We start from the raw sequence: 20,906 nt of genomic DNA, 5'->3' as shown, positions 1-20,906 counted from the left end.
TCTGGGAGTTTGTAGCCAACCTATACAATGGGCTAGCCAGGTTCAGTAACATGCTTTCTCATAAAACAACATGGAGAGTGATAGATGAAGGCACCTGGTGCCGAGTACTTCCGGCCACATGCAACACTCCACACCACACACACCCCCAACACACACAACAAAACCAACATACAAAAACTAGATTAGAGTGATATATAAATCTTAATCTCAGCTGCAGAAATTAAAAGCAGGTAAAGTCAAGGTAAAGGTAAAGTCATAATTCATCTTCCTAAAAACCCTCAGGTTTGGATAAAAGGATAACATCTCATTTTATTTCAGTGCTGAGATCTTCATGTTAAGATCAAGCAGTATGTATTTATTTTTATCACAGATCATCAGTCAATCCTTCTAGACTGAAAACCAGAGTAGAAGAAGGCACACCAAGCCCCTCGCTTTCCCCGACTTACTTCCAATAAATAATCTTGCTGCCAAGTCTAGTGGACGTGCACACAAGGATACTGGATTGATTTCTCCACATTATCAGATTTATGTCTGCATGTGGCTTGTTGTGTTTGCAAACTATAAAGAGTGTCACGAGATACTGTGTTTGGCTGTTGGCAGCCTTGCTTTCTTGGCTGTGTCAGCCACTGTGTCCGAGTACAAATTTAGAAACTTTTATATATAGTCAGTTCGTCATCTTTTCACCCACCGAGTTGTTTAGATTTCCCGACCACAGCTCCCTTTGTTGGAGGATCTTCCCTCACAGCATACCAAGAGACAGGTACATGTCTGGTCTGTCTGATCCCTCTAAAATGTTTAGCATTTAAATAAAATACGAGAAGGGGTTATATAAGAACTCAAACAGCTGTTGCATGAAGCTTGGCAGGTTGCCTACAATGAGTATATTCTCAAGAGAAATCCCTCTCTATGCTTCATAGTAACAGCTTTCATGGGCTGAGAAACTTGTGATATTAAGTTTTAGTATTTATTTTTATATTTAATATTTGATTTATATCATAATTTGTTAGAAGACTCATTGCTAGGTCTTGATTTTAGTTTTCATAACTCATGGCTACTTCATGAACATCACTAATGAAAAATCCCTATTTATAAAATCAGCTATATGAATTGATACATCCACCTTTAGCAAAGCTCTCTATATTTTACCAAAATGAATAATTGACATATTTAACAATTGTGAGTTGAATGTTTCTGATTAATGGAGCTCTTAAGAGTTAAGGCTGCTTTTCATACATTTAAAATTTAGAATTCATTATTGGTAGTATTCCACAGGTGACTATACTTATATGGATTACTCCCAGTGGTTTCCAGTTTCACTCTTTTAAAATAAAAATGGTTGTCAAAAACATAGAATTAAAAATCCAAATGTCTCTGTTCTCTTCTAGAATTTTTATTCAAATAGCCATCTTGCCTTTCTAATATCTTCTGTCTCATCTTCATCTCATTTTGTTCTTTTTCTATCTGGTGTTTCCGGCTTTAGTATGAGTCAAGGTCATGTACCCTGAATTACCAGAAGTGCCTAGAAGCTAAGTAGTGAGTTTAGGTAAAAGAACTGTGTCCTTAGCCTGGCAGTACAGAGTCTTTTCTTCTATGACTCATTCAGAACCCATGGGTAGCATCTTGGGCAAAAGAAAGAAAATGTTTCAGATAGTTAATAAGAATTCTCAAAAAAAAAAAAAAAGAATTCTCAAGTAGAATTAGGAAATGTTTTATAAATGTTTACTTTTTGTTTAGGCAAGTAAGAAGATGTTTATTAAAATTTATGTCTTTGGGAAAATTAAAATATTTATAGTATCAGCTGTTACTTTCTGCCCTCTTTGTGTTTTTTGTGTGTTTATGTGCACGCGTGTGTATGTGTGTGTGTGTGTGTGTGTGTGTGTGTGTGTGTGTGTGTATGTGTGTGTGTGCATGTATGTGTGTGTCTGTGTGTGCATGCCTGTGTACTTGTGCATCTTTTTTTCTAAATAAGAACCTTGCATTGCTTAGGATAATTTTGTAGATATGCACCACACCAAGTTTAAAATGTTTCTCTAAACTGCTAAGAATGAGATATCTGAGGGAAGAATGTTGGTTGTTTCTTTTAGAAAAACTGCAGACAGCTTACAGTCACAATGAGAAAAATGGGAAAACTTGATAAAGTAGTTGATTTTGACAGGTTTTGTAAGTCACTTTCTAGCATATATTTCCTGCTTTTCCCTTCATAGTTAATTTTTTTCTTTCAAATACAGTCTCCTTTGATAGGAAGATAACTATAACCACACCATCAGTTAATTTTTGTATATATTTGAAAAAGTTTAATTGGCTAACAAACTAAGTAAAAAACAAACAAACTCTTAATTTTTCAGGATGTCGAACTTGGGAGAGTATGACATGGACTTTTACCAATCTAATTATACGATTGATAATCAGGAGCAGAGCTATAATGATTCCAATGCTTATGGAAATCTTTATGGATCCAGAGAGTAAGTAACTTATAGTGAGTAAACATACTCTCATTTTTAGAAATGTCAGTGATCTGTCAGTTAGTTCCTGATAGGTAGGTTCTCCTGAGGGAAAACAAAGTTAACTGAGCAGTTGTTAATAATGTATCCCGCACTAAATGACAAGAAAGGACAGATCAGTTGCCAGGGTTTTCTGCAAATGTTTTTTTCACTTGGTGCTCATGCCACGTTAATGCTTTATTTATTCTTTTAAAAATAATGATTAAATAAGAGCCTTCTACCTGATAGCTATCCGGACACTAAAAATGGATTTCATCTATTTAAAAACATTTATTTTGTCTAATTACGCTCAGAAATTAAGATCACTACAAAATGAAAGTGAGGATGAAATCCAAGGTCTTTTATAGTTTCTACTTATTTTTAAGAAAATGAGAATTTCCTACGTGTGTAGTGAAGTCACATCACTTCCAGGCCACCTCTGGTATCAACCCTCAATCTCTCAAATTCGTGACCTCTTCTTGAATAGTTAATATTGCATACACACATGTGCATGTGCGAGCACACACACACAATGCACACACGTGTGTACAAGAATCCATTTGGTGTTGGTCTCTTAAGCATATGTGTTTAATGTAGATCACTTGGTATGAGACAATTTATCAGGGGGATCATCCCCGAATAAAACTAATGATGATCCCTCTCTCAGCAGACCTTGGTTGCCTGTAGGTCTGGATCTAGGGGTGGAGCCTTTCCTTTATTCATCATGGCATGTCAACAGGTGTTGTCATTATGATATTGCTTAGGCAATCATATTGCCGAATTTTCATGGATGTTACTTCCTGTCATACACAGAAGACACTATGTTGCAGCAGATGTCCTCTGGCTCCTGCAATCTTTCTGCCCACCTTTTCTGAAATGTTTTTTTAGTCTTAGATGTAGAAGTTGCACTGTAAACGTATCAGGTGGAGTTGGACACCCCACAGTCAATTCTCAACATTTTGATCAGTTATGAATTTCTATAATAGCCTTGTGTACTTCTCCAAGAAACATCTTCAATGATGGGTGAGAGCTACATTTATCTGTGCTATAAGGATATATTTTTAGAATGGAGTTAGGAAGTCTTTTCCATTACAGGGATATGATTTTATTTTGTGGAGTTGTACAATAAAATATGCATTTCAAAATGTGAATATTATGAAAAGTGCCACGACAGTATTGACATAAACATATTTTAGGATGTACTAGGTATTGGAGATGAATTTAACTTGAAGATCTGGTGAGATGGCTTAGTTGGTGTAGTACGTTCCACAAAACCATGAAAATCTAAGTTGAGATCTCCAGAAATCATGTGGAAAAGTTGGATGAAATGATATGCATCTGTAATACAACATGGAGCAGGTAGTGGTCGAAAATCTTCTGGGGCTTGGTAACTAGACATTTTAGACAAATCAGCAAGCCACTGAGAGATTCCGCATCTTAAAAACATAAGGCAGAGAGCATAGATCTATTGAGGAAGACCCTCACCATTGACCACTGGCTTCAACATGCTGATACACACAGAGAGAGAGAGAGAGAGAGAGAGAGAGAGAGAGAGAGAGAGAGAGAGAGAGAGAGAGAGAGAGAGAGAGAAGGTGTAAAATCTTAACTTGAATTTTAAAAAAAGGGAAATGATGAAGAATTTAGTATTTGTTTTTTTATTAGTGACAAAGAAAAGAAGGGAAGGAAGGAAGGAAGAAAAAGAAAGGAAAACCCTGCAAACTGAGGAAAATGTCTCCCAGCTAGCACTCTTGATCTCTGTGATACAGGAAAACAACTTTGTTTTTTCTTCAGCTGAGACATAAAGACATGTACTTTGTGTAATTTTTATAAAGAACAATTGCAGTGATGTACAAAAAAGTATATCTTAAAGAAAAACTATTATTTAAATGTTAAATAGACATAACTTTGAAAAGCACACTGTTAACCTATGGTTTGGGTTGCTCTGCTGCTTTTCTGCACATAGTTTTATGGTTCTAGGTAGGAGAACTGGAATAAGAACCACGTCTCTCAACTCTCATGACAATTAACATTTGCTGTGTTCTCTTTTTGTGTTATCGACTGTCTTGAGCTTTATTAAGCATGTCACTGGAACCCTGACCAACCCTATGAGATAACTACTACTTGTGAGAAACTAACCAAAGAAATAAATTGATAATTTTTCAAGGTTATTAATCAGTTACTTTTCTTGTTGCGGTCACAAAAATATCACACAGACAACTTGAGGCAGGAAGACTTTATTTTTTTTTTTTTGGTTGTTGTCGTTTATTTTTCTTTAACTCGTGGCTTGAGGCTACAGTCCATCATGGAATGGGAGGGGAGTCATAGAGGCAGTAGTTTGAGATTACTGGTCACATTGTGCCACAGTCAAGAAGCAATAGGAGAGATGAATGCTGGTGTTCACATCACTGTATCCTTTTGTTTAGAGTAGGGTACTGCAGCCCATAGAGTGCCACAGCCCTAAATTAGAGTGTGTATTTCCCCCTCAGTTAATCCTGTCTAGAATCTCCCTCCCTCACACACGTGCCCAGATGTTTGTGTCTTAGTTGACTCTCAGTCCAGCTTCCTGACAGTAAATATTAACCATCACAGTCAGCTAGTAAGAAACAGGCTTGAAGTTTGGGGTCCCAGGTTGTTTGATTGAATCTTCATGAGGGTGAATGGAAGGTGTTCAGTTTCATCTCTGTCTAGAAAAGTTTGGACCATGTTCTTATTAACTGATCATCTGTTCTTATCAACTGATCATCCTACACACACGAGCAATAGGTGCTGCACTCATTACTGAGCAGTGTACTAACCGAAAGGGAAAGGTACTGTTACATAATGTTTCTGCAACTTCAAATGGTGAGTATATGCAACTGTAGCCCATAGCACCATTTATGATTTATACTTTGAGAGATAAAGAAATGCCAAACAGTGCTTGAAGTTGGAGTGAGTACATGGATTACAAGGCTATTTCAGAATGGTTAGTGTAATGATGGAAAATGAGAAAATGAGATAGGCTTTTAATCTCAAGTGCCCTTTTTCACAGAAAGGATCATAGTGCCTTTAAATCCCTATTCCTTTTATCCATTCTCTTTTCCAAGTGGCATTTCTAATGGAGCACTATCTTTTATTTAAACTATAATATAAAAGTCCAATATGAGGAAGCTAAAGCTTTATTCTTGAGATCTCCCACTCTAGCCAGCCCAACATTTCCTCCATTTGATTATTCTTATCAACATTTTTCAGAAATCAAGATGACAAAGTGATAGATGTTAACTCAACTGCATGAGAAAAGTTCATGGTTACACTGCACCAGTGTGGCTGAACTTGGCCCAGGTATAAGCTCTGGTTGCAGCCCACATTGAAAAGCATGAGTAATAGTTCATATAAGTGAGATAGCTATAGTAATCAGTATGCATGCTGTAGGGATTCAAAAGTATTGGGTTACATCTCTGCCTTTAATAAGCCGCTATTGGGTTAATGAATGATGACATTATTCTTCCCTCTATCTCTATGGTTTTACTTGCCAAGATAGGCAATTTTTTGGTTAAGGTTAAATACTTAGTATTGAATATGATTTTGTGGAATGTACATTAAGACTAATCATGAAAGAAAATTGCCAAAAGTATTTTGTAAAAATATTTTGATAAATATTTTTTATAATTATAATAAATAAATTTAAAAAAATAAAGAGATCTCAAGATTTCCAAAGTTTAGAATGTTGAACTCTATATTCATCTATGGGTGTTTGGAAAAAAAAAAACAAAGTAAAACAAAAAATGAAAAAGATGTGATAGGTAGTTTTTGATTTTTCTTTCCCTTACTGCAACTAAATACTGTGAAAGATGAACTAATTTCATAGACTCTCTTATTTTCCTTTCTTCCATCCTCTAGCACTACTACAAGTTATTTACAAGGATCAAATATTATTCAAGTTTCTTAAGCACATGATAAAGCAAAATACACATTTATGGACATGTAAAAACATTGTTCTTTGGCAAAAGCAGATTGCTCATTGTAAGAAGAGTTTCAGAAGTTAGCAACTCACATAGTTAGCAAGGTGTTCCAGGTGCTCTTGGATAATTTGATGAACAGCAATTTTCTGGTAATAGTCAGCCAGTAGTGGAGAGCACATTTCTCTGTGAACAAAACTGATTTTATAGATTTTTGATTACATTTGGCTTGATGATACAATTAAGTTCTGATTTTTATTATCCAGTTCTGGGGGCTTCTAGAAGCTTTAATATTGATAATTCCCTCATGAAGAGCAGAGAGAAAGGTTTCCTATGTAGGGAGCAGAACTCTGCTCATAAAACTTCATTTCAGAAACCCAAGCATGACGCTGAGGGTCATTTACTTTTGAAATTCTACTTATTCTTCTGCAAAATGGTATTTAAAGAGCATTTTGACCATACAGAGTTTTAAGTAAGAAAAAGGGGACAGTGCCCAACATGTTGCATATGCCTGATTAATAATCTTACTGTAGATCATTATTATAGAAGCTTTTTTGTGACCCCTTACTTCAATTTTTTTAGTTAAATTTAACTTTTAAGCAGGTTCATTACTTCATTGTTAAGCAACCCTTAGAATCAGGTGAAGTTCTTAAGAGGAAAATTGTACTTCCCTTCCTTGGTTTGTTAGGATATTCCTTTCTTGTGTGTAAAATATAGGCATTTTTAATTTCCTAGAACACAAGCCACTGAGCAGCGTCTGCCTTCCTCTTCTGTTCCAGCAGAGATGCTCCTGTCATCGAGTTATGCAGGGCAGCTCTTTCAGCCAGCATCTAACTCAGACTATTATCCACAATCTCCTTCAGTGGACGGTTTTGATGAAGAGCCTCCTTTGCTAGAAGGCAAGTTAAGGAAGTGTTGTTCTTACGGTGTGCACAGCTCAGGAAACTACTGCAGTAATCAGGGCTTAGCATGTTCTGCCTCAAGGTTGCATACACTGCTTTGTGTGTAGTTACTGCTCAGTTAACAGGACTCTTCCAAACCAAGACACATACACCTAAACTGCTGCAAGTTTGTTGCATAATTGGGTGAAGTTTCCAAGCATGGTTGTTCTGTTGCTGGGAAATTGTTGCTATTGTTGAATACTCCTTCACTGTTTCCTGGATTTGGACTCTGGCCTTGCATAAATAGGAAAGACATGTTATGGAAAGGTGTTTATATCAAAGTAGCAACACTTTCCAAACACCTAAGGGTGCACTTCATAACAGTATTATTTTATTCTTTGCTGTTTGCCTGGGAGCAAGTGATAGTTTCTAAATTAATGTTTCTCTGTGGTTGGCGTGGAGCCAAACTCTTTTTCTTTCTGTCTCTCATGAGCTCTCTCTGATCATCTTGGAAAAACTAGGTGAAGTAGAATAATACAGTTCCAGTTCATAACAATGTCCTTAGGAAGGAAACCCAGGACTCTTGGAGCTGGAGGTCCAGATAGATTTCAGGAACTTTATATTCATTTTTCTTCATACCCAGGCATTCTATGTCTATGTTGCGTTTTCTTTTCTGGAGGTAACAACCCCAAGAAAGAACTTAAAACACTACTGGATTTACATTAGAGAATGAAGCATAAATGCTCAGTGGTAGCCTCCTGCTAGTCCTCTGTAACCACACCAGCTCTAAGTGGAGTTAGATGAAAATGAAGACTATAATTACCAATATTTTCCATAGTACGTACTGTTTACCTCATTTGAATTCAATAACTACCCGGAGTTAACACAGTCTTCTTTCTTTGCCTAAAAAGGTAAACAAGAGAACGATTTATATAATTCTGAACAATGCAGAAAATTAGGTAATAGATCTGTTAGTACCGTAGAAGCTGTTAAGCTTTGTGATCAGTTATGCCTAATTAGCTCCTTCTATTTCTCCTCTGCAATTACTAAACAACTGAAACTTATAAACTATTTTCACTAAACATGGTTGACTCTACCAAAATTTTTTGCCCTAAAAGACCCATCAATTGCCTAAGTGCATTCACTATACATATTGGAAAATGTAGAAATATATGAATTAATATATAAGGTAGTTAAAATCTTGTCTCTAAGGATTAACAACCATGAAACATTCAAATGTTTCTTTCCAGCTATTATTCTATTTTTTATGTGTGTACATATTATGTATGTACACACCTAGTTACTCCAAAGGGAAATACTATTTTTTTTCAATGAAAATATTTGTTTTGAGTATTTTAAAATAAAGTTGAGTCATACAATCACATACGGTCTTGTTTTCAATAATTGTATCATGAACATTTCTTTTCTTTTTTCTTTTCCTTTTTCTTTTTTCTTTTCTTTTCTTTTTTCTTTTTCTTTTTCTTTTTTTTGGCTTTTTGAGACAAGGTTTCTCTGTGTTGTTTTGTTGCCTGTTCTGGATCTTGCTCTGTAGACCTGGCTGGCCTGGAACTCAGAGATCCACCTGTCTCTGTCTCCTGAGTGCTGGGATTAAAGGCATGCACCACTGCTGCCCGGCTTCATGAACATTTCTATATATTAGTTCTTTAAAGACATTAAATGTTAGAAACATGATTTATAATAATCTTATAAAACTCAGGTGCCACAATTTAAACATACTTTAAAGGTTGTAACCTACAGTAAGTAATATTGTGATTAACATCATAGTTAAAATCTTTTAGCCTGTGCATTCTTTGGGATGTGTCTGTAACAGTGGGAAATTTTGGTAAGAAGGCACTTGGAACATTATCAGTTGACCTGACAAAAAGTGAATTTTCTACTGTACTGTTATAGTCCAATATGCAATATCTATGTCATTTGATAGTAAAAAAAGGAAAGATGAATACTTTGTATTTTATATTACTAGAAGTTTGAGAATTTTTCATATATATTGATTGTTTTCACTCCTTCCCATTTTTGTGCTTTTTGCCACAGTAGAATTAAACTAGTTTTCCTTTCCTTATTTTAAGATATATTTAGATAGATGTATATTAATAACTTTTCAGAAGATATATTTGAATAAATCTTTTTTCTTTCTTATTTCCAATATAATTTTCTCATAGGTCTTTGAGGACACAAAGAAATTTCAGTATTTATATTTTAAAATTAAGATTGACATTGCTTGGAGTCTTTTCCCCCCAATTGCAGCATTTTTAGAACCAGTCTCTCTAGATCAGCACAGCATTTATATCAGTTTCCTTAAAGATGCCCAGATTTTAAAGTAATATTTTTGTTTCATGTTTTCATAGATGATACATACAATATAAAGCAAAAAAATAAATGTTCACCCTAGGGTAATGGTTAGCCTTAGCCTGCCAAACTAGAAAAGTTACTGGTATTTGTTGTTTTCTCCTTGTAGCACAGGCTGATACTTACACTGTATGGTCAGTGCCATAATTTATATAAAAATGAAGATCTTAATTCAATTTTGTACTTCATGTCATATACTTTCCTACCACTAGATGACAGCAAAACAATAAATTTTACATTCGAGTTTTATAGCAGTTCCATCTTCTGCTTCACACGCTAAGTTGCTATGTTGGGGCCCCTACAATGAACACTTTGTAATATATTTGAAAACAAAATATTTGGGATATAAATACTCTGTTGAAAACATAAAATATTTTCTCACGAAAATATTTACTATATCCTATATTCACTCATGATTTCGTGACTCCATGTTGAAATGTGTGCAGACCTTAATTATGCCATCAAATAAATGGTGGAAATCAACAATGATATTGCATAAAGCATTTTTTTCTGAAATAATTACTCCTTTTTTTCTTAAGGAAAAAATATTTTATACCAAAGACACTTACTTTAATTTTTTAAATAAAAACTGAAAATGAAACTTGAAAGTGACATAAGCCTGGCAATTTTTATGGTCTTCTACTATTTAAAAATCCAAGTGCAATGGAAACTCCTAGGGATCTACAAGGGTGACTATAGAAAAGACTCCTAGTAATGGGAGTTACAGAACTTGACCTGACCATCTTCTGTAACCAGCCACAAAACCGTCAACTTACAATTTGTCCTTCCTACAAGATGTGCTGGGGTAAAGGTGTCACAGAAATTATGGGAGTGGCCAACCAATGACTGGTCCAGCCAGAGACTCCTGCCACTAGAGTGATCCCACCCCTAATACTACCTAGAGGGCCAGAATCCAGAGGCTGGATAGCCCAGAGACCAGGATAGACCCAAACAGGACCAGAAAAAAAAATCAACGTAATGAACTCTAATGATATTCTGCTATACTCGTAGACAGTTGCCTAGCACAATCATATCCAGAGAGGCTTCACCTAGCAACTGATGGAAATAGACGTGGAGTCTCACACTCAAACATTAGTCAGAGACTGGGGAATCCTGCCAAAGAAGGAGAGAAAGGATTGTAGGAACAAGAGGGGTCAAGGGCTCCAAAGGAAACCCAGAGAATCAACCAAACTGGGTTCCTAGGGGCTCACAGAGACTGAACACACAATCAGGGAGCCTGCATGGAACTGACCTAGGTCCTTTGCATATATGTTATGATTGTGTAATTTGGTGTTCTTGTGAGACACCTAACAGTGGGAGCAGGAGCTGTCTCTAACTCGTTTGCCTGCTTTGGGGCCCTTTTGTTCCCAGTGGGTTGCCTCATCCATCCTTAATATGAGGGTTGGTGCCCAGTCTTACTGCAACTTGATATGCCATGTTTAGTTGATATTCATGGGAGGTCTTCCCTTTTCTGAAGAGAAAGGAGGAGTAGTGGATGGGGGTGGGAGAGGACTGGGAGGGGAGGATGGAGAGGAAACTGCATTCAGGATGTAATATGTGAGAGAAAAAAATTTATTAAACTCCTAACCCATTTTAAGGTTGTTGAACCACTCATCTCCTCCAGTGTACAAGGTCAGAAGATACAACACTGAAAATAAATGAAACACATGGAAACAAAAACGTACTCAACTTACTCACTTTTTCTTTCTTTCTTTTCTTTTGGGTTTTTCGAGACAGGGTTTCTCTGTAGTTTTGGTGCCTGTCCTGGATCTCGTCCTGTAGACCAGGCTGGCCTCGAACTCACAGAGATCTGCCTGGCTTTGCCCCCCAAGTGCTGGGATTAAAGGGGTGTTCCACCACCGCCTCGCTAACTTACTCACTTTTTAAAAATTACTTCTTTTTATTTTTTGAGATTATAGTATAATTAGATCATTTTCCCTTTCCTCCCTCCAAACCCTGTCATGTATCCCTCCTTGATCTCTTTCAAATTCATGGCCGCCTTTTTCATTAATTGCTGTTCCATGCATATATGTACACACATAAATATTCCCAAACACCACCTGCTCAGCCTGTATAATGTTACTTGTATGCATGCTCACTGTTTATTTTTCTCAATCTTTGTCTTTCTTTCCTAACCCACTGCTGGGGTACAAATCCAGGCTCTCACACCTGTGAAACCACTGCTTTAACTCTAACCTATATCCCCAGTAGGTTAAGTAGTCCCCTGCCCCATGCTTTGGATGACAAATGTCAACCAGGAGACTGCTGTGGATATCGCTTCCTATGCTGTTGCTCTGTGTTGCTCTGATTGGTTGATAAATAAAATGCTGATTGGCCAGTAGCCAGGCAGGAAGTATAGGTAGGATAAACAGACAAGGAGAATTCTGGGAAGAGGAAGGCTGAGTCAATAGACACCAGCCCGCCTCCAGGGAGCAGCATGTAAAGGCACACAGGTAAAGCCACAGAACATGTGGCAACATACAGATTAACAGAAATGGGCTGAGTTTAAGTGTAAGAGCTAGTCAGTGGTAGGCCTGAGCTAATGGCCAAGCAGTCATAAATAATATTAAGCCTCTGTGTGATTATTTTATAAGCAGGCCACAGGACTGCAGAGCCTAGGCAGGACCGGAGAAACTTCAAGCTACAGGAGACTGTATATGTAAGCTCATATGCTAACTCACTCAGGTGCCCTCTGACACTCTGAAAGTTTCTAAATTATTAAAGAAAGGGCCCTTTATGACATGAGGATCATTATAAATCTTTCTTGTTCAAAATGTCAGCTTTGGAAAATATTTAAGTAGCACTAGCCACCATTAAAAAAATCTGAGGATGGATATGTGGCTGAATGGGAGATTCTTTGCCTAGTATCCAGTGTCTCTAAATAATAAATAGCTCAACTATTCTTATCATCTAACCAGAGATATTTTTACATGCTTGGAAGTACAGTTGAATTTAGGAAGGGTACCTTTTCCCATAGGAAAGATGGAATTGATAGATGATTGATAGATAGATAGATGATAGATAGGTAGATAGATAGGTAGATAGATAGATAGATAGATAGATAGATAGATAGATAGATAGATGATCGAAAGATTAACTGCACACAAATCTGACTTATTAGTGTTTTATAGGAGTGAGATTGGCCAATGTGGAAATGTAGATTTTATACTTTTTGCTTTTAGACTCTGAAAGTTACTTAACCTTTCAAAATTTCAGACATCTGGTGCATAAAATAGGAATAAATTGACACTACCTTTATCATATGTATCTTGTAGATCTTGAGAGGCCAGTAAAGCCTGAGCAATCAATCAGAGCTTGCTTTAGTCAGATGATTCTATTCTAATACTCTCACTCATAGAAAGACAAAAGATTAACTAGTCCTTTGTATTTAATCTTTGAATATATTGATTTAATCCTACAATGCATTGATTTATAAACATCTGCATGTACATCGTGGTTACTGCTCTCTGCAAAAAGAGTCCTTCTCTTTCTTCCTTGTGGAGTTTTATCAGTTTAGAGCAAAGTTAATATTCTTATTAGGCAGAATGAAAGAAAACGCTAGACCTAAACTGAGTGTTATTAACAAGTTATGCCATCGGCGGTATGGCATGATTCCAGAAGTACTAGGAGTTGGAAATGTAGGGGAAGGAAATATCTGAAGGAGCAATTGAGATACATTTAGTCTGTTAGCCACAAAGATAGGTTTTATTGTATGTCAGTTCCCATGTTTTTAAATAGTATTAATGTTTTCCTGCATGAACCAGATAGAAATTTCCTCAGTAGAGATTTTTTTCCCTTTAAACTGTTTCTTTGGGTTTGTTGTTTGCTCACTGTATATTACAACAAACTTGAGATTTAGATTTTGAAAAACAAGTAGAGCAATCATCTTAAGATGCCATGCAGAAGAATAGGTACACTAACTTTGAAATAATAGAACTCTTTTGTTTCCTATATTTACCTTAGACTATTTATTTTCTTTTTGCAGAACTTGGAATTAATTTTGATCACATATGGCAGAAAACCTTGACGGTGCTAAACCCAATGAAGCCAGCAGATGGCAGCATCATGAATGAAACAGATCTCACAGGACCCCTTCTTTTCTGTGTGGCTCTGGGAGCCACATTGCTTCTGGTAGCTTCCAACAGCTAACCTGACATTTCCGGCTTTGTCTCCGTCAGAGATAATTTTGAAACAATTTCTTTAAAAAAAAAAAAAAAAGAAGAAGAAATTTGCTTTCTAAGAAACATTAGGACAGGAGCTTGGATCCCATCACATAAAAACTGGGTTTAGAGATATATGGTAATAACCCCAGCACAGGGGACCATGATGCTCACTAGTCAGAAGTTTAGATAGTCTGTGAGCAATGGGATCAGTGAGACATCTTGTCTCAGAATAAAAGGTGGCCTGCACACACACATACATGAACACATACACAAACGAACATATGCAGCACCCTCCCACACACACATACAAAGGCAGTTTCTTTTAATGCAGCTATAACTTTCAAATGTGTTTTATAAAGTACATGTTCTATTTTCTTTTACTAAATTTGTAATACAAGCCTGCCAAGATATTGAATAAAATCTAGTTTCTGTGTGACCAATGATACATCCTTTTCATCCAGTACAACAGTGCAGTATAACAACCACCTTCCTTGCAGTACAGAAAAATGTGAACTCGCTCTAACTCAAATGCTGTCAACCAGAGTTCCCACTTATTCTTAGGGCTCCCTTCTTCTCTTTTTCACAATAATGTAGTAATCTTGGATTAAGCTGCTATGCAAGGCCATGCCAATTAATCAAATAGTCAGAAATAATCAGTTTAATATATGAACTCATTTTTTTCCTTGCAAGTCATTTGTAATATAACAGCTATTTGTTTTTCTCTGGGATATATTATGATTACCACCTCTTAAAAGACAGTGTGAATTCCATCATCAAGATCACTCTTGGATACGTAACGCTAGCTACAAGAAGTCACTTAAATATCCTCTTCTGTGTTTTAGATACAAAGCATTATAAATGAGGAAATCTTAACTGGAGGTGATCAAATGAATTTTACCTATAACTACAATAACTATGATCTTCATATGTTGTCTGCACATTTTTATGCCTCCATTTCTTTGCTTCAAGACAAAAAGGTTTTACTTTTTTTTTTAAATCAGGTCTACTAGAAACTTAGGTCTCTTATAGCTCTAAAATTATATGGATATATATGATTAGCCCTTAGATTTTTTATTAGCAGTTATAACTTCAGAGTTAATATTCATAGGTACAGATCAACAATGACATTCCAAAAACTCCAACTGGACATTTAGCTGAAGTCAGATTTCAATATGAATTTAATTGCTGCCAAATCAATTCTGTGTTACTCTGCCTCTATAATTAAAAGTTCATTTCATAGGCCATTACATCCATTATATTAGTAAAAGTAAAACTAAATTCAGAAACAACATTCAAATTCATTAAGCACTTCTGGATATGTAAGATTCACAATCATTTATAGCAGTGTGCTTACAAGTCATCTATAGGCAGCCTCTTGCAGCCAAGAAGTAAAAAATAGAGATAAGAAGGACCTGGAGGTCCCAGTATCCTTCACAGAAACATGCCCCTAGTGACTTCACTTCTCCCTACTAGATCCCATCCTAAGAGGGTCCACAACTTCTCAAAGCACCTCAAGCATCAGAGTCTTTGACACATAAGCATTAAGGAAACACACAAACCACAACTCCAATGTTTTTTATTACCCAACATCAACACAAAATTTAAAGAGATTCACATTTAACTGTTCTGGTAGGGCTATTAGTATGATCTGAAAAGCAATGATCTTAAGCAACACAAAAGTATAATTAGGGCTGGGTATTGTGCTACATATCTGTCATTCCAGCACTCAGGAGATGGAGGTATAAAGTACAGAAATTTTACATTTACACACATATATACATATATATGTATATATATACATATATATATATATATATATATATATATATATATATATATATTTGCAAAGATCCTTTTTCATGAAACCAGGCTGGGGATGTAGTCCAGTGGTAGAGCACTTGTCCAGTGTTTACAAGACCTGGGCCTTTTTATTTTTTGAGGCAAGGTTTCTTTGTGTAGCCTTGGCTATCCTGGAACCCGCTCTGTATACCAGCCTGGCCTCGAACTCACAGAAATCCACATGTTTCTGTCTTTCGGGTGCTGGGATTAAAAGCATGAGCCACCACCACCAGGCAAGAAGACAATTTTAAGTGTTTATTATAACACTAAGTATTTTAGATCAAGATGTTCGAATATGGGTAAATTGTATATGGACGATCCTAGACATTTGAGGTAAAAACTCAGGTAATTTATTTTCTGTTTCAATATTAAATCTTTATTAAAATTTGAAACAAAATCTTAAGGGTATTTTTGATACTACCTGTAAATGTCTAAGACTATATTAGATGTTTCATTCTTTTGCTCAATCATTCAGCTATTCAGGAAATATGGGACAAAAATATATGTGTTTCACTCTTTGCACTCTCTATAGAAAATGTATGATAAAAAATCATCCTGGCAATATTTTATCTTTAATGTAGCATGCGTAGCCCATCCCAAATATTAGACATACATGCATAAATATATATGGATACATATATTCAGGGTGATTATTTTGAGTTTACGTCACAGGTAATGTTTTGTTTTGTTTTAACCAGAACCAGTGGCCTGGTGATAATACCATGATATCCAGTAGCATTGAGTAGATTCTTGAATGCTCTCTGGCTTGTCGCTGTTCTGATTTCTTCTCATCTGTTGTGATGTCTAATCATTTTCTTTGCATTGTTTCAGGCAGGAAAAGCCCAGTTTGGTTACGTATACGGCATGAGTGCCATTGGCTGCCTCGGGATTTACACCTTACTAAACTTAATGAGTTCTGCAGGGGTGTCATATGGCTGTGTGGCCAGTGTCCTGGGATACTGTTTGCTCCCCATGATCATCTTGTCCAGCTGTGCCATCTTCTTTTCATTACAGTAAGTGTCAGTACTAATTGACCCTACATGGACAATCTTTGGCCAGTCCTGCCAGACCAGGATAATCATGAAGATGTATTAACATTTTGTCATGGAATTGAAGAAAATCATGCTTCCTGAAAGTTACACATAGATTCAGAAAAAAAAAATTCAGTATGGCTGGGATGCTGCTCCCTTTTAACTGGTTAAAAAAATAAAATCCAACCGTGTAAAATTTAAAACTAGTTCTTTTAAGTTGTCACATTCTTCAGTCTAAACTATTGGCATGGGTAATATAACAACTGCAGAAAATTCATTTATTTGATTTTGGAAGAGTAAATGCCTGCTGAATTCTGACAAATTACTTCAGTGCCCAGGCATCCGCCTTCTGGGCAAGAAGCAACTGTTATTTCTCAGCTGGACTGCTCACAGTCGAGAATTCCCAGAAACCCCGATGAGGATATTAATTCTGGAGAACTTATGGCATACATGCTCAGTCAATGCAATTTCTTTCCCTTTTTCTTTCTTCATTGAGGCATCTGGCATTTGCAATTCTAAACTATTCATAAGGAAACTGTAGATGCGTTTCCCACAGCACTTTCCCAAGGCTCACGCACAACACTAGCACTCAGGGACAAGTAAGCAACTGCAGTCACCTGTCCTGTCTACAAAACACTTGGAAACAAACTCTTGCCTTTTGCTCACTCTCTCGTGTCCAAAGGACATGTGACTTGTGTTTTCTTCTTGGGTGATGCAGGTCTTAGGTTGTTAATGCTACATTGGAAGGGATGTTGTCATATAGAAAGTTTATCACTACAAGGATCATCAGGTTAGAGAAGAAAAAGCTTATGATATTTTTGTTATCACAAATAGTTATTCCTATGAAATTACTAAGAGAGATTTAAACATGCTCAGTCTGTTCACATAGGGTCTCATTTTTTTTATTGTAGCATTCATGAGAATTACTGGAGCCAATTGTTGCTTTTTCAATGAGTACTCAAATTTAACAAAGGAATTTGAGAGGAAATGGACACTGTGAATGAATAAGTAGAACGAGTTTTGTGTTTTATCCACAGAAAAATACTACTGTTTTTGTAACTGTTGGCTCTAGCACGTTTTTTCTGTTTACATGGCTGTACTGTCCTGTACAGAAGTTTGACAGAATAGTCTAGCTTGGTTTTACAACTGTCTGATGTTTTTGCAAGATGATAATACTATGATGCACCACTTTAAAATTCCAAGTGTCAAAAGATATTTTCAGTGACTTCGGTATTTAGAGCATCTTAAATGACGTGGATGCTAAGGGACAAAGAAATCACTATCAGTTTAGACTTTTTATCCTGAAATTATAAGGGATAATAATTGTGTTAGATTCTCACTACTGTGACAAAATACTTGAGGGAATCATCTTATAAAGAGGGGAGATTTATTGTGGCTCTCAGTTTTGGGACATGGTTGTTTTCTTTCTTCTGTGGAAAGGCCGAAATGATGACGAGTAAATTGTAGGGGACAGATCTGCTTCTCTTAGTATCCTGAAGAAAAGAGAATAAGAAGCATGTGTAGGTGGACCAAACTTCCTCCCTCTAGGTTCTGCCCTCCCCACCCCAAGTTAGCTCTACCACTTCTAGCTATAGCTAGCAACCAAACATTTAGCAAATAGACTTGGTTAAAAATCCAAACCATAACAGACAATTTAGAAATACATTACACAAAATGGGAAAAAATGGGGTTGTTGATGAATGAGACTGATTATTACAATGGTTTCTGCTTTTGCTTGTTCTAGATTTACTAAAATATAAAAATATCAGTCCTGAACAGTGGATTTTAATGAAATATTTTCTGACTGGCTGAGGTATTTTGAGCTCATCCAGGTAAATCATTAACCTTTGAAATGGAAGCTGATATTCTGTACAGGGGCACAACTGGCTTTTCAGAGGCAGCTCCGAGTCAGTCTCCTCAGCCTTCTCCAGGCATAAGGCAGCTGTCATCTTTGTCTCTGCTACAGGGGCACCTTTGGAACTGTGTCGGCCCTGCTCATCATCATCTGGTGCAGTCTCTCAGCTTCCAAGATCTTCATTTCAGCCTTGGCCATGGAAGGACAACAGCTTCTTGTTGCTTACCCCTGTGCCTTATTTTATGGACTGTTTGCCCTTCTGACAGTTTTCTAAAGACTACTGATGTGGCTTTTCAAGATTCCACTTGCTTGCTGTTCATATTTTTTTGCAAGTGCATTAGCACTCAAATTCAGTGAGATAACTTCTGTTTTATTGCTGTTGAGAGAATATTAAGCAGAAAAACAAAACAGCACTCAAGGATAGTGCTCTAATAGCCTGTTTGGTGGGGATGGTGTTTTGATTTTTCAGCTTGGAGCATTAAAACACTTAAAAATATTTTGAAATATTAAGAGATACAGTCTCTGTGCTGATAGATGCTGCTTTTCCTAAATAGACATGTTTTTGAGAAATTTTAAGTAAAATACCATCCTATGCTTAGTATTTATTAACTCTATAATAAATATTTTCCAGAAACTTTCATGACTCTGTGCATGTGGTTAAAACTTACACAGTTTGGTACCTTTGGAGCATTCAGGAGTTGTTTTTTCTACCCAGAGTCAAAGAAACACCGTCATTTACCTTAACTACTGTTATTCAGTTTCATTGAGATAATGTATTGACTCACCACATTTTCAGGTTCTCGCTTCCCCTTCATTTGGTCTAAATGCTACAGTCTATTACTACAGCTCTTCCTTGCATAGATCCCACATAATCTTACTATATTCTCTCTAAATAGATAAATGCTCCTACAGAAAATTCCACCTATTTGTACTAATGCTATTGAAGTTTCTGGAATGTTTCCTCAGCAGTGCCCTTTGATCCTATACTACATTTTTGTTTGAAATTTGTTTTCATACTAAGATGACCAAATAACACCAATACTTTACTGCCCAACTCTCTAATCTTTCTTCCTCATTAGGTATTTTGATCCCATTTTATTTAAAGCTGTAAGTGTCTAGATAATCCTTTCATCTTCTCACAGCATATGTCTGTTTATGAGAGATTCTTCTTATGTCTGCTCTGCTTCCTTTAACGACTTCCTTCTCTCCACACCACTCTTCCTTCCATCCCTAGTAGTTTCTTTCCTTCACACAAGCATGTAAACATGATCTGGTGTCTTCTAACTCAAAATAAAAGTTTCAAGCGTAGCTCATTTCTCTAGTCCTCTTTATGAAAAAGACAATCTTGAAAGGGTTGTCTTCTCTCTGCATCTACCTTACCACCGCCTCTGCTCTTTTTGGCCATCAACTCAAGAACTCTTTATCCTGTTAACATGACCACCTTTGTCAAATTGATGATAACACATCATACTACATCCAACCATTAATTTTTAGTTTCATTTCATCTGAGAAGTGGTATTGGCTTAGTCTTTTTGTCAGTCTCTGGTTTGACTCCTGTATTGAATTATTGAGTTCTTCACATGGATTTGCAATGGCCACCTCTCTTATCTCTGTCTCCTTGGCTGGCCTTCCTTCTACCTTCCTTCCTTCCTTCCTTCCTTCCTTCCTTCCTTCCTTCCTTCCTTCCTTCCTTCCTTCCTTCCTTCCTTTCTTTTCTATTTTTCTTTTTGGTTTTTCAAGACATTGTTTCTCTGTGTAGTTTTGGTGCCTGTCCTGGATCTCATTCTGTAGATCAGGCTGGCCTCAAACTCACAGATGTGCCTGGTTCTGCACCCCCTCTCTCCCCACCGATTGCTGGGATTAATGGTGTGTACCACCATCACCTGGCCTTTCAATCACAAATTTAATACTAAGTTATTAGCTGTGGTCATTTAGCTTCCAAATATAATGACTCCAAAATTCTATCTGCACTGGACATTCTCTTCCCTGAGCTCTTGGTATATATCCAAATTATATTTAATATCTCCATTTGATTTTTCATATGATAAGCACATACACATCATATCCCTTGATTTCTACCCTGTCCTCCTCATTCCTCTTTAAAAAATCTTTTCAATTTTATGGTGAGTAGAATCTTGATCACTTTTGTTTTCCAATCAATATCTTTTTCAATATTTAACTTAACCTGTCATGAAAATACTTTTCAAATGTGGCTGTGTCTCATGAGATCCACTATAGTTTGGATAAGACTGTTTTTCCAAGGCTTTCATGTGGCAGGTTTGTGTTTCAGATAATGCACTCAGTAATTGAGACATGATTGGATCATGAGGTCAGAGACATAGTCCGTGGACTAAT

General features: G+C 36.5%; 1 protein-coding gene across 1 annotated transcript; it reads left to right on the top strand.

Moving 5' to 3' along the window:
- The first annotated feature begins 739 nt into the window (after nucleotides 1-739).
- Yipf7 (Yip1 domain family member 7) lies at nucleotides 740-19,185 on the top strand. Its single transcript, XM_006979667.4, has 6 exons — nucleotides 740-760; nucleotides 2,346-2,462; nucleotides 7,151-7,314; nucleotides 13,649-13,794; nucleotides 16,497-16,678; nucleotides 18,663-19,185. Exons 2-6 carry the CDS (start codon nucleotides 2,347-2,349, stop codon nucleotides 18,823-18,825), a joined length of 771 nt encoding a protein of 256 aa, XP_006979729.1. The 5' UTR covers nucleotides 740-760; nucleotide 2,346; the 3' UTR covers nucleotides 18,826-19,185.
- Nucleotides 19,186-20,906: the final 1,721 nt, after the last annotated feature.

This window comes from Peromyscus maniculatus, chromosome 10, assembly GCF_049852395.1.
Source record: "Peromyscus maniculatus bairdii isolate BWxNUB_F1_BW_parent chromosome 10, HU_Pman_BW_mat_3.1, whole genome shotgun sequence".
In the NCBI taxonomy this organism is placed as follows: domain Eukaryota; kingdom Metazoa; phylum Chordata; class Mammalia; order Rodentia; family Cricetidae; genus Peromyscus; species Peromyscus maniculatus.
This window is presented reverse-complemented; position numbering and strand designations above follow the sequence as displayed.

Coding starts and splice junctions, on each gene's coding strand:
- Yipf7 (XM_006979667.4), top strand. CDS start 2,347: ATGTCGAACTTGGGAGAGTATGACATGGACTTTTACCAATCTAATTAT. Junction 13,795..16,496: donor TGGGAGCCACATTGCTTCTG/GTAGCTTCCAAC, acceptor GCATTGTTTCAG/GCAGGAAAAGCCCAGTTTGG. Junction 16,679..18,662: donor GCCATCTTCTTTTCATTACA/GTAAGTGTCAGT, acceptor TCTCTGCTACAG/GGGCACCTTTGGAACTGTGT.